The sequence below is a fragment of the Echinops telfairi genome, unplaced genomic scaffold, assembly GCF_000313985.2.
Source record: "Echinops telfairi isolate 266 unplaced genomic scaffold, ASM31398v2 ScPeMD7_70;HRSCAF=299, whole genome shotgun sequence".
Taxonomy (NCBI): Eukaryota; Metazoa; Chordata; class Mammalia; order Afrosoricida; family Tenrecidae; genus Echinops; species Echinops telfairi.
Window position 1 is genome coordinate 13,032,498 of NW_022103968.1, and position 13,751 is coordinate 13,046,248.

Here is a 13,751-nt window from a genome sequence, read left to right on the forward strand (position 1 = left end):
AGCGGCCATTCTCCACTGGCAAAAGGAGGCAAGGACCTTCAGAGACGGGACTTTTTACTAAGAAGGACATAAAGTCAGGGTCACTGGCCATGGACCAGACCAGGCAGTCTGTGTGGGGTGGAAGCTGGGAGCTGCACCTCGGAGGGAACAAGGTGTTCTCTGCAGGACATGAAGGGTCCCCTGGAGACCTGGGTGGTGGCTGACGCCTGGGTTGGGGACCTAAGGGACGTATGTCAGCACTGTGCCTTCAGTCCTGGATCCAGAGTGCTCCGGTGCTGATGGCAACCTGGGACAACATGGTGCCCCAGCGCCTCCAGCTCACAGGCTCAGCCTCCCCGTTTGGGACAGGATGGGACTTTTGGAGGGCTGTCCCATGTCAGCACAGTGCTTCATCCCCTGGGGGAATGTGTGCCCCTGCTGAGCTCGTTCATTCTGTGCTGAGGGCCAGTGTTCCCAGCCTTCAACCCCGGTCAGGCTGGGCAAAGTAGCTGGGGGCATAGGTGCCCCCACTGCTGGGCCGGCCTCAGGGACAAGGATCACAGAATGTACTCAGCGGCAAGCCCAAAAGTTGGCAGTTCAAACCCACCCAATGGCTCTTTTGGGACACAGACCTGGCGAACTGCTCCTGTCATGATTAAAATAAAACAAAACCCAAACTCGCAACCACGGAGTCCGTTCTGTCTGGCAGCAACCCAATGGGACCGAGTAGAACTGCCCCTGTGGATTCCCGAGATGCTAACTCTTTACTGGAGTCGAAGGCCTCGTCTTTCTCCCATGGAGTGGTTCAAGGTAGAATTACTGACCTTGAGGTTAGCAGTCCACCCTGTAACCAACTCTGTCACCAGGGCTCCCGCCCATAGTGGTTACGGCCTAAGAAACCCCTATGGGGCCATTCTCCTCTGTCACATGGGGTCGCTGGGGGCCGGGAGTGGACTCCTCCCCACCCAACAACATCCATAATGCCCTGCCATCAGCCTGTGGCCACCTGGATGAGCCCTGTCCTTTCAAAGCCTGCCCAGAGTCCACCCTGAACCCCGAGTGCATGGAGTGAAAGCCCCAAGTGAACGGTGCACCAGGGCCACTCCAGGAAGATGGTAAGCATTGAATTCCGTGCCCTCCTGCCCTGCCTCCACCCTAAACAATTGTTGGCATCCGAACTTCTCTCTACCTGTAACTGGAAACTCGTTTGGAGGTGGGATTTTCTTGGTGATATCAATGAGGCTATTTCAGTGTAGTGTCTTAAACGCACACACTTTTGAGCTATCAAGAGAGCAGCTGAGGCCCAGCAACAAGGCCGTGGAGATGGGGGAGCGAGGGTGCCCCTTGGAGATGCATCACGAAGGAAGCTCAGGGCTAGAGAGACAGACGAAAAGGCAGTTTTCCCCTAAGGCCAGTGTTCCGGCCCTCCACGGTGAGACACTAAGTGTCTGGGTGTTCTAGGCACCCTTTGATAACTGCATTGAGAAATAAGATGAGGGCAGGGTTCCCTCCTGTCTCTCCTCCGCTTCCCTCTCTCCCCTTCACTCTCTCCCCTTCCCTTCCGTGCCCTTCCCTGCCCTTCCCTTCCCCAGGCCTTCTCTGCTCCCCATGTCTTCCTCTGCTGAGCGTGAGAACCTGGCTCAGAGTACGCGTTTGCCAAAAATAGACTTGCTTTTTGCAGGCATGAAGGAAGAGGGTGGAAATTCCAGAAGGAGGCAAGTTCTTTAAAAAGCGAGCAAATGGTTCCTTAGCTGTCCACAGAAGCCCTGGGCCTGCAGGAGCATTCGCCATGGTCTCAACCTTCAGACAGGGCCCAGGGCCTCCAGCCAGGACCCAGCTGTCAGCAGAAGGCCAGCCAGGGTTCTGAGGGCTTTCCCGGGCAGGATCCTCAACACGCAGGGTCTGGACTTTGCTTTTCCGGCTGACAGCAAGCCGTCATGAGACCGTGCTCCCGCCGAAGGGCCATTCTTGTTTTTAGCTTGCACAGGAAAGAGGTGCCACGAGTGGGAATTTGTCAGGGTGCCAAACCCAGGGCTGACTCTTCCGAGGGTGGCCTCTGTGGGCGGGTGGGGGCCAGAGGGTCAGGCAAGGTGTGACCCCTTACAGTAGGGGCTCTGTCAGGGATGGACATGGAGCATGGCTTTCTGCGAGTCAGAGCCCTACCGCACACAGGGGTGACCGTCGTCTAGGGTGATATTCTTGCAGCTTAATTTTTGTCTCTTTGTATATCTGCTGGTGTTTCTTTAAAGACAGTAGAGGCCATTTAGTAATTCGTCTGCCCTGCCATTCATTTATTCCTCAAACTAACCTGTCCTGGACATTCTGTCTCCTCGCCCTCCTTCGAGAGACACCCAGGTGAGATTCTTGGCCATGGTCCCCATGTGCAGCCGCTGAATGTCTGCCGGTGGAGGTCTGTATATGGCCCTACTGGTGAGCGGGTTTCAGTGGGGCTGCTGGACCAGGGTGGAGTAGGAAGAAAGGCCTGGCAGCCCCCTTCCGAAAGCCAGCCGGTGAAGACTCTGTGGATCACAGAGTTCCAATCTGCAGCTGATCATGGATAGGGTACAGGACTGGGCAAGGGCTCCCTCCACTGCGCATGGGTGGGCCATTGGTTGGCTGAGCAGACGGTAGCTAACAAGCCCCTGCGCCCCAGCCAGGCACTGTGGAGGGACAGGACTCACGTCCACGGCAAGACCTGCTCTCAAGTTGCCCTCAGCTGAGCGGTTCATTGACGCCTCTGTATTTTTAGATGGGGGGCTGGGGGTAGGGGGTAGATTCGGGGCACTTTTGCCTGCCCAGCTTCTGGAAGAGATCACAGGACAAAAGGGAATGAAAGCTTGCTGCTCTGTTTCCTCTCTTCTCTCCCTCGAGGTGAAAGTGGTAGGCTGCTGACCAAAAGGCAAAGTGGTTCAAACCCACCAGCCACTCCACGGAAGAAAGATGGACGAGGCAGCCTGCTTCCATATGGACAGCCTTGGGAGCCCTATGGGGCCAGTCTACTCCGTGACTGTGGCCACCGCATCATGGGTGTTTAACCATCCTCTCCGGCATACTGAATAGAAAGCAAACACACAAGCCGCGGCTGCTGGCCAGCTCTTGAGCACGCTGGGCAGTGTTTGAGTTCCACAAGGAGGTGATGCCCGCCATCCCTTCTGCCCTACATGCAGCCCCCGAACCAGCTTCAGGCAGAAGAGCCCAGAGGAACGGGTGTCATGGGGTCCTCCTTTGGGAGAGCTGGAGGACCTCCGAGGGGCACCGCTTGCAGGTGAAAGGGGAGCCTGTCCCTGTAGAATAAGGTGACTAGACGTCCCACTTTTGGCGGGACAGTCCCGATTTTTAACAATTTTTCCCACATCCCGCGTCATTTTTAAAAAGTCCCGATTTTTGGAAATAATGCACGAAAAGCTAGGGTATATGGTTTTCGGCTGCCATGTGGCTATTTTGCCAGTATATGAGTTTTATCAATGGCGTCCCGCATTACCAATGTTAAAATGTGGTCACCTTACTGTAGGAGTAAGATGGGGGAGGGTCTGCACTGGGAGCGGAGGAGGAGGAGGAGGCCGGGGGAGCACTGGGAGCCTGAGGAGGCTCTGAGCTAAGAGGCCTGAGTGCTGGGCCTCCTGCTCCCTGACTCTGGACTCCCTGCTGTGAGCTCAGAGAGCAGTCCACTGCTGGCTGGACTTGGTGGTCAGTGCTTGTTGACAGAATGGACTCCATGTCTGCCTCTTACCTTTGACCCTTTAAAGCGGTCAGTCTCGGGCAGTGGGGAGAAGACCAGCTGATCCTCTCCTGAGGCCTTCCGGAGAGACCCGGAATGCTGGAGCAGTGGGGGGGGCAGGGGGGGAATGGGAGGTAGGGGGGTGATCATGCATGGGAACTTGTCCAGTTCCCTTTTAGAGGCACTTTGCCTCCAATGTGTTACAGAGACATGTTACCAAACCAGTGTTGCCATATGTGCAGTGCGATTTCATCTCACAGAGACTCAGCCTGCCTTGGCTCGGCCATCCCGAAACAGACTGCAGGGAACACAGGCATCACAGGGGGAAAAGTCAAGGCCTCAGCCCCGGGGCCTTTCCACTGTAGCACTCCCAAAGCTTGAGGGCCAGCCAGCGGAGCACTTAGCTGACTGTGGACACAGCCCCGGGGCGGGTGTTCCCTGCTCGCCACTGGGTGGTGAAGCAAGCCGGCCAGTGTCTACACCCACTCCCAGGCCTCCCTGGAGTATGGGCTTCCTACCTGGTGGGCCCCGTGCTCCTGAAGGACACCCCCAAGAAGCTGCTTGGGTGGTGCTCTGCTGCCCAGATCCTTGGGGCCTTGGAAACATAACACTGGCTCAGACACCCTCCCTCAGCCCACTCTCAGGGTCTGGTGCAGCGTATGTAAGGGTGGGAAATGCAAAAAAAAGACCAGCTAGGGAAGGCTCCTTGGTGGTAGGGCAGGTTAAGTGCTGGGTTGATGGTTTAGACCCACCAGCCTCTCCTCGGGAGAAAGATGAGGCTGTCTGCTCGGGTAAAGATGGGCAGTCTCAGAAACCCCAAGGAACACTTCTACGCTGTCCTAGTGGGTCGCCATGATGTTGTCAGGTGCCCTTGAGTCGGTTCTGACCCATAGCAACTCTAGGCTTAACAGAACACCGCCAGGTCCTGCACCATCCTCACAACTGTTCCTGTGCTTGAGCCCAGCATGGCTGCCACTGTGTCCCTCCAGCTCCTCGGGACCCTTGCGTCTAGGAATTGACTTGATGGCAGTGGGTTTGGTCTGGCTTGTGGTTGCAGGGATGATGGGGCAGGCCCCGTTTCACCTAGAGGTGCCTTGGAAGAAAGGACTGGCAACGTTCTTCTGAAAGATCGCCATCCCACCGCTGTTCTGATTGCCATACGCGTGGGGTTGCTGTGAGCGGACCCCGCTCCATGGCGATTGGTTTGGTGTCTGGGGGCCATGGCTGAGTGATTCATTTGGTACCTGCCTCCCGCACCCTAGCTGTGCACCCCAGATTGCCTTTAGAAAACATGTCACCTTGCTGGGGAGGTGAGCAGCGGTGCCCGCAGCCATCTCATGGAATCCAACACATGGCGACCCTGCAGGACAGCGTAGAACTGCCCCTTGGGGTTTCCAAGGCTGTCAATCATAATGGAAGTAGCCTGTCCATCTTTCTTTGCTAGCCCCAAAGGGAAATTAGCGTGAACAGAGGGAGTTCCCTGCTTCAGGGATGGTGGCTTGGCCTGGGGTCCCTTGCCATGTCCCTGACACCCTGGGAGTGTTTATGCTGAAACTGAGGTTGCATTTCCTGCCCCAGCCTCCTGCCTTCAAACATCCGGTGTTTCCAAGTGGGGGGTGGGGGGTGGATACTTGTGCATTTCCTTTTCTTGGACCCCACCAGCAAGCGGCTCTGGGCCCCTCCCCTGGTGGCTCTTCAGCCCCCTTCTGGCCTCCCCCCTCCCCTCTTCCTCCACCTGGGGAGCCTGAGGGGTCCAGCTGGAGCCAAGGGGGTGTGGTTGCTCTGGGGGGCTTCTCAGACACTGCATCAGCCCCCTCTGGCCTGCCCGTCCCCACTTTGCTTTTGGGCCATGCTGGGGAAACTCCCCATGGAAATGGTCAGGGCTCGGGTGTGGGGCTCGGCCAGCCCAGCTGGGGAAGGGCAGAGGAAAGACTTTCCTTTGGGGGGCGGGGAGCGGGGGGAGCCCTGCTGTTTGGGGCAGTTGTACACTGGCCAGATGCAGTTCAGTCCTCAGGAGGCGGGACTGGCCCCCTCCCCATGGGGGGTCATCTTGCTGGTCAGGCAGTCACCCTCAGGTGCCCTTGAGCTGAGTCCTGTCTTCCCCATGCTCCTCTGTCCTCGGAAGGCTGAGTTTGAGTTCCTGTGTGAATGCCTCCAACCCAGCCTGAGACCCTGCAGGTGCCAGGGGCTGAATGGGGAGTTGGATGGAGGAGGTGGATGGATAGGTGGATGGGGATGAATGGGGGAGGTGGATGAAGGAAATAGATGTGAGGGTGGATGAAGAGGTAGGTGGGGTGTAGACGGGGAGGGTGGGTGGGGTGGTACAGTTTCTTTGCTGTTCCTCTTTCTCCCTTCCCATCCCCTACTGCCCTGCCTGTTAGATTCCCCGGTAAGAAAAACCTCGATCCTTGGCTTTGCACAAGAAAGAATTCATGCCAAAGCCTAGTTTGTGATCCAAGTGGGTTTTTATAAAGGATAGAGGTTTCAGGCATTACAGTAAACTGAACACAGGCACCCGCAGGGCACTGCACAACACGTGGTGCCCCTGAGGCCAGAGAGAGAGACCGAGGGAGACCCCAAGGCCCAACAGCATGGAACACGGAAGAGCAGCAGAAAAAGAGGGCAGTGGTCTCGAAGTTCCAGCCTTTTGGGGCCTTCTCCTGGGAGGTGTGGTCGACTGTACTGGTTGACCCTGTTGGCTGAATTAAGCCCACCTGGCCTAGATTGGGGCCCACCTAGGTGTACCGCCCCTACCCCCACCCCCTGGCTCAGGGCCTGAATCTGGAACATGCTCAGTAGACACACCTGGTCCCTGCTCTAGCTACCTAACACGCCTGGGCCCACTTGGCTCTCAGCGACAGCCACCTGCAGTAGATGTCCCAGTGCAACAGGGTGGCAGTAACCATACCTTCGTCCTTTGTGCCAAGTCTCTGGGCTCGCTGTGGTGGCAAGAAAGCTAGACTCCGGCGGGGGGTGGGGTGTGGGGTGTGTGTGTGTGTGTGTCTGGAAACCCTGAAAGCAGACCCTCTGCCCTCCTCAGTTGGGGATGGTTGACAGGACTCTAGGGACTTCCACAGCACAGTCCCTCCCACCTCCTGGGCACGGACTCCCACCTGCTCTCCCACTGCCCAGGTCCTTCCTGCCTTCCCCTCTGTGCTGCTCAGAGCTGGGTCATCCATCGTCGGCAAGTTGATTCCCACTCACAGCGGCTGACTTTGGATTGCAATTTAGGCGGACGGCTCCCCCACCCACCCACCCAGCTCCATGACCCGGAGGGCCGGCAGCTCCCAGCAGGCCCTGCCTTCTCCCCAGCCCACCCTGACGTGCTCAGAGACCCGGGTGTGTTTCTGCTCTGCGGAGACCTGTGGAGGCCATGTCCCCAAAACGCAGAGCGGGGCTGTGCCTCCCGAAGGGGGTGTCCCCTCCTCAGCGGCGGCTGTCCTCCGTGTGGACCTGCCCTGGGAGCCTCTGCACCTGCTGTCTTCCAGGCCGGCCTGGCGTCCCCCGAGAACTCAGATCAGCTCATCATCGCGCTGGAGCCGGAGGCGGCGTCCATCTACTGCCGGAAGCTGCGGCTGCACCAGATGATCGAGCTCAGCGGCAAGGCGGTGGTCAATGGGTACAGCGCCAGTGACACAGTAGGAGCTGGGTTTGCACAGGGTACCTCGCTCTCTCTCTCCCTCCCTCCTTCCACCCCTCACCCTCCACTGGACGGGCCCCTGCCTTGGATTATTTTACATGCACTGCGTGGTGTCCTGGGAGGAGGCGGGCATTCAGGACTTGGCCCCCTTCCTGGCCCTAGCATAAAGTGACCAGATATCCCGCTTTTGGCGGGACAGTCCGATTTTTAACATTTTTTTCCGTGTCCCGTGGCATTTTAAAGCAGTCCCGATTTTTTGAAAGATTGCACCACAAGCTAGGATATATGGTTTTTGGCTGCCATGTGGCTATTTCGCCAGGATATGAGTTTTATCAATGGTGTCCCACTTCACCAATGTTAAAATCTGGTCACCTTACCCTAGCAAGGAAGGACTCCTGCAGACTAAGCTGTGATGAGCTGGGGGTCAACATCTACTGACCCTAGGGGGCTCAGGTCCCTAGGTGGGTAGAGCCTTCTCTCCAAGACTCAGAGGGTGGTCTGGGGCGGTTCTGGGCCTTGCATTATTCTCTGGATCTTGCCTATTAACCAATTTGCAATCTAATCCCAGTTGCCTGTTATTAATTGCTCCATTAAGACTGTTGATTTATGGCTGGCTCACTCACCAGCGTGCGTTTCCTGGGTGCTGAGCTCATCATGGCCCGGGTCTTTGAGTCCAGGGTTTGAAAGACAAGGGGTCTGGCTGCCTTTGTCTGCCCAGCGGGCCAGGCTTGTCTAGGGCCAGGAGCTCCTTCTCTTGCATTAACAACCAGACCCCGGCGACCATTAGGCCAACTCTGACTCAGCAGTGACCCTCTAGGACAGAGTGCAGCCACTCCTTAGGGATCCCGAGACTGTGGATCTTTGCAGGAGGGGCAGCCCCAACTTTCTCCCGAGGAGATAGGGTGGTGGGTTTGAACTGGTGACTTTGTGGTTAGGGCCTGGATGCCTAACCTGCAGCACCACCAGCGCTACCCCACCCACCCCCCTCCCCCGCCCTCTTGACCGAGTGGCACGGTTGTACACCATTCTCCTCTGATGCCATGGGTTGGAGTCAATTTGATGGCAGCTGGTATGATCCTGATCTGTAGTCTCAGTCCCCTGAACTGCTGCCTCAGGGGGTCTTTGGCTCAGTGTGGTCTGTCCAAGACCAAAGCTGGTAGACCAGCTGGGTCATAGTCATGGGCCCCAGTGAGAGGTGGGAGCTGACCATGATGGGTGGCACCCGGGGGGCAGTGCTGTGTGCAGGGCTCTGGTCTCTCTGAAGGCTTTGTTGGCAGAAACCCACCTGGCACTCCTGGCCGCTCCTGGAAGCCCCAGGCCCCAGGGGATGGGCAGACATTATGGGGACAGTCCTCAAGGTGCCTCCCATCACCTTCATGCCAAGTTTCCTGTCATGTACCCTGACCTCCCCCTTAGCATCCACCATCCTTGCCCAAGAGCTCCTGGGGGCCTCCTCTTCCTCCCTTCAGTCAATTCCACTCAAGCCCCACCCCCCTTTTTAACCCAAGATCAAGGAGCCTCTTACCCTCAGGCGCAAGGCTGTGGGGCTGCTAGGTCTGCATTAGTGGCACCAGCCTTGGCACGGGGCCATCTGATTCAGCTGGCATGAACAGAAACAGGCTTCCCTCGTTCGACATCCGGGGGCCCCCTTTGCAGCACTCCACTCCCACAGGCAGGTCGGGCCAGCCTCCCTGCAACGTAAGCCAGTTGCATTCACATTTCCCACACTCAGGATGACATGTTTATTTAAATCTCCCTCTTCCCTTTTTATTTTTTTAAACGGGAAGTAAGGGAATGGCTGGCTTTTCTGTCTTGCTCAAGGAATCTTTACCCAGTTGTTCCTAAGAAACTCACATCTGTCTAACTCATACCAGCCCTAACCCCCTTCCTGTTTCCTCAGTAGCAAGCTCGCGCATTCGGGGCATCCGTCTGAGTGCCTCGAATGCACACCTTCCCCACAGCTCAGGTTTTGAACCTGCCAAGCAGCTCTCCGCCTCCCCAGCACAGCTCTGCTCTGCGTCTGTGCCCAGGCTTATCTCCCTGTGCTCAGGAAGCCTTTCATTGGTTTCTGAAGCCAGAGGGGCAGCGAGACTAGGATTGCTTTATGGTTAGAGCATCTCCCCTCGCAGGAGGGGGTGCTGCAAAGTGGGGTGCCTGTGAGATACCCCCTCCCCAACCTGTTTTGAGGGAAAACTGAACCGGCCGGCACCTGCTCCCCATCCTGAGCCCATGCCACTGGGTTTGCAGTCTCTATTATGTTACTCTGAGAGCATCTAATGAGCTCAACAGAGGATACATTTTCCACAATATGGGGCTTAATTTGCCTGAAAAATGGGACAATTTTTTTTAACGTTCAGAGCATGTTTTATTAGCCTCACTTTGCAATTTTATTTATTTTTTATGAAGGCCATTTAACTAGCCATCTAGATTGCTTTAGGAAACCGGATGCCTGTAGGAGTCCAGCAGAACGAATTCCTGTGTAGCTCTTGCTGGCATGGCACAGAAGCCCCCAGCTCAGGGCTCCCTCCCAAGCCCATGGGGGTCCTTGACTAAGGGCAGCCTCCCCACTGAGAACCAGCCCCCCAGGAAACCACGTGGCTAGGTCTTTGCCAGCCCTACCGTCCAAGGAAGAGGCGTTCTGTGAACACTGCTTGTAGGAGGAGCCCTGGTGGCCCAGTGGTTAAGAGCTATTTTTTGAGCTGCAAATGGCAAAGCCAGCCGTTCGAAACCAGAGCCATGGGAAGACAAAGCTCTACTCCCGTGAAGAGGTACAGCCTCGGAGAACTCACAGGGGACAGTTCTACCCTGTCCTTTAGGGCCGAGATGAGTCAGTGTCGACTTGGTGGCCATGGATTCTGTTGTTCCTTGTGGAAAGAGGCCCAAGGACCAAGGGTGCCATCCCAGGGGACTGCCTATATGGCTGTCACAGAGGGGTGCACGGTAGTGGGGTCTATAACAAGGACTCTGTCACAGAGGACTGTACAACCAGGGGCATATGCTGTGGCAGAGGGGATTCGCAGGTGGGCAGGGCTGTTCATACCCCATGGCCCAGAACTGATGCTGATGGAGAGGGGCCCCTGGTTGAATGCCAGGTCTCATACTCTGTGCTTTGCCTTCCTTACCACCTACTGTGCGGCAGCTGCCATACTGGGTGCCTACCCTGCTTGCGAGGAACTTAGGGCAAATTTTATAGACCTGGGGACTAGGGCTGACTGGCTCCACCCTTGCCTGGCCTCACCCTGCCCCCGCCTGCTCACAGCACCCTCTTGGCTTTCTTCCCTGGCCCTGCCTTTCCTGGCTTAGTCAGCAGTTGTTAAGTCCCCAAGGCTTGCAGGCCTCTTGTCTAAGGTCACAGGACCATGTCTTGGGAATTGCAAGGCCCTCAACCTCTCCTGATCTGGCTCCCTCATCCCAACGGAGGGATGCCCATTGTGCCTGGTCTGTTGGGGGAGCTGGGAGAGATGAACCACCCAGGCCACAGTCAGGGCACGGTTGTCCCCAGCCAAGCCATCATGAAGGCAGGCTCCGCTAGGTTCCTCTGGGGTGGACGCGCCCCCCGGTGGCGGAAGCGCATACCAGCTTCAACAGGGTCGGAAAATGGCTCCCACCGCCTTTGTCCAGGATCCCAAGCTAGGAAAAGACACCTGCATTCCTTGCAAACAGAGTCCCTGGATGTGAAATTGTTCAGCCCGGGGCGCTGAAAGCTGCTGGCCCGACAGCTTCTTCCCTGCGGCAGCAGGAGCAGGCCATGGGCTGCAGCTGTTAACCGTTCCCCAGAGGAAGGGAATCTCGTTAGAGCAGCGAGGAACCGAAGGGAGGGAAGGAGCCGGCGCAGACCGGCTTTCTCTGGGAAGAAGGGCTCTGCGGTTCCCGGCGTCCCTGGGCTCACAGAGCCCTTTGGAGGACCTGTCACTCACTAAGAGTTCCATCCCTAACCCTCTCCTCATGCTGTCGTCTCCACTGACTGCCGCTGACTCTCTGCTCCGGATGCTTTCTCACTCCACATCGTTTTCTCTCTGTCGGCCACTAGCGAAGGAACACGTCCGGCGTAACCGGCAGAGTCGGACCTTTTTGGTGGAGAATGTCATAGGAGAAATCTGGTCCGAGCTGGAGGAAGGTAGTGACCTTGAACCGAAGTGTGTGCGTGCGTGCGTGCGTGCCCGCGTGCCTGCGTGCCTGCGTGTGTGCACATGTGCGTGCTGGCCAACACCCCCCCCCAAAAAAAAAACACCCCTAAATGCACCCCTATTTATTCATGTTGCACTTTGGGAAAACGATGTTCAAGATCAGTTGGTTTTTAAAGACTCATTCCCCCAGCGAGCGCGCCCTGGGCAGCTGTGCTTCGCATGCTGTCAGATCTCTTACAGGAGGGGCTGCAGGGATTGGCCAGCTCTTGTTCTGGAGAGGGTAATTGTATGCTGCTCTCCCGTTGGTGGGCATTTGGCCGAGTGTGCAGCACGGGGACAGGAGTACCTGAGTCTTAAAGATTCACCCCTCTGGGTTCTTTGTCATCCCTGCCTAACTCTCACTCCTGGGCAGGCATTCCTGCATTCTCTTTGATCACCAATAACTCTCTGTGTTTCTAATTAGCCAAACCATTGTACTTAGCCAAACCATTGTACCATTTCTGAGCCCTCACCCATCACCTGTGGGTTTCAGGAAGGGGTTGATCAAGCTATAAATTAAACATGGCTCTTTGCTTTTGCACCAGGTGACAAGTATGTGGTTGTGGACAGCGGAGGTGGCACCGTAGATCTGACAGTCCATCAGATACGGTTACCAGAGGGACACCTCAAGGAACTGTATAAAGCAACAGGTCAGCACCTCCATGGCTAATTCACTTGTCATGTGTTGCTAGGCTGCTCTGATCAGCCTGTGGGCAGCTACTCTCACTGCCCCCAGCTCGTGGGGGGTGGGGTGGTGTATGTGTGACAGGATTGTAAGCTGCAGAAAGTACAAGAACCTATTTGAATCTGGAACACAGAAGACAGTGAAACATACTAAAACACAAAACCCTGCAACCTGTGTGAGCTTATTTTGGATCCCGGATGAGGGAGCTTATCTCTCAAAGTACTGGAAGGATGTGACCATAACCTGACACCACCAATGACTTAGCTGCTGAAGCTAACTTTCCAGGGAGGCCCCAGGACACCTGATTGTGGGCCACCATGGCCTAACCAAGGACCATGCTCTCTGACTTGGTGGGAAGCAGGGCAATGGGTCGTTCACACATCACAGGGACAAGGTGACGGCTGCTGGCGTACCTGTCCCTGGCGTTCTGGGATGGAAGGCAATGAGGCTCACAGCTAATTGACTATACAGACCCCCCTCAGAGATATCTCCAGCTCGGTGCTAGACCACCACAGTACTGCAAACATCCCAGGAAGTGAGTCACACAACGTTTGGTTTCCCAGTGTCTATAGAACTCATACAGGAGGCCTGGTGTTACAGTGGGTTACCCACTGGGATGCTAGAGGAGCCCTTGTAGCATAATGGTTATAAGTTGGGCTGCTTGTTGCGAGGTTAGCAGTTCAGAACCACCAGCCATTCCTCAGAAGGAAGAGGAGGCTTTCTACTTCTGTAAAGAGTTACAGTCTTGTAAGGCATCTCGCTCAGGTAGTGGTATTGATGCAGCCCCACTGGCATATTAACTTACATAGTTTGGCTAATCTGCTCAGGTGTGGATTGTGAATTAATACTTTCAGCTGGGAGGGGTGGATCTATTGACTGGGGTGGGTCAATTGTTTCTAAGGGCTCAATATCCACCTCTGTCTGGTATACCTCAAAGGGACAAGACGTTTATGCCATTTTTCTGCAGTGGCCAGATGATGGCGTCTTAAACCTTGCATCCCCTAAAGCTACCTCAACTACAGAGGTAGTGATGCTGGGCGTCAAAGGCACTCTGAAATGGTCCAACGATCCAGTTCAAGGTCTCTTCATTTCTTTGCTCCAGTTACCACCCTCTGCCCTGCCCTTCACGTATGCTTGGACTCTCAAGCTCACAGGAGTGGAGTAATGGTTTGAGTTCCAGTACCTGCTGATTCCTGCTGAGACTTTAGTTGAAGAATAAGCCAAAGCACATTGTTGCCTGGAGGAGGAGGAGGAGGAGGTGAACTAGGTTTGACAAGCTCAAGCGTGTACTCTTTCTGTAGCATCAGTTTTCACCAACTCTACCCCATCCCTCTCCGCACACTGGGGAGCCTGGAGTGAAGGAAAAAGCTTAAGGATGCTGCTGGCCAGTTCCAGAGCAAAGCAAGAACTTAGAGTCAGCCTGTTGCCAGTGATACTATTAAGAAAATGAATGTGATTCTACCCACAGGTGCCAGGTTGGCAAGGGGTGGATTGAGATAGTTTATTGTGCCAGCCTGGCCGATAAACACAAGTGGGATTGACTGAAGGGCAGAGAGATAAATG

At 55.8% G+C, this 13,751-nt stretch overlaps 1 protein-coding gene across 1 annotated transcript in view; it reads left to right on the top strand.

The window, feature by feature from the left end:
• Positions 1-13,751, top strand: part of HSPA12A (heat shock protein family A (Hsp70) member 12A) — a 163,073-nt gene that overhangs the window by 138,750 nt on the left and 10,572 nt on the right. The window contains exons 7-10 of the mRNA XM_045291412.1: positions 2,287-2,334; positions 7,186-7,357; positions 11,368-11,454; positions 12,049-12,153. Of these exons, the coding sequence (XP_045147347.1) occupies positions 2,287-2,334; positions 7,186-7,357; positions 11,368-11,454; positions 12,049-12,153 (412 nt within the window). The remainder of the gene's footprint in view (positions 1-2,286; positions 2,335-7,185; positions 7,358-11,367; positions 11,455-12,048; positions 12,154-13,751) is intronic.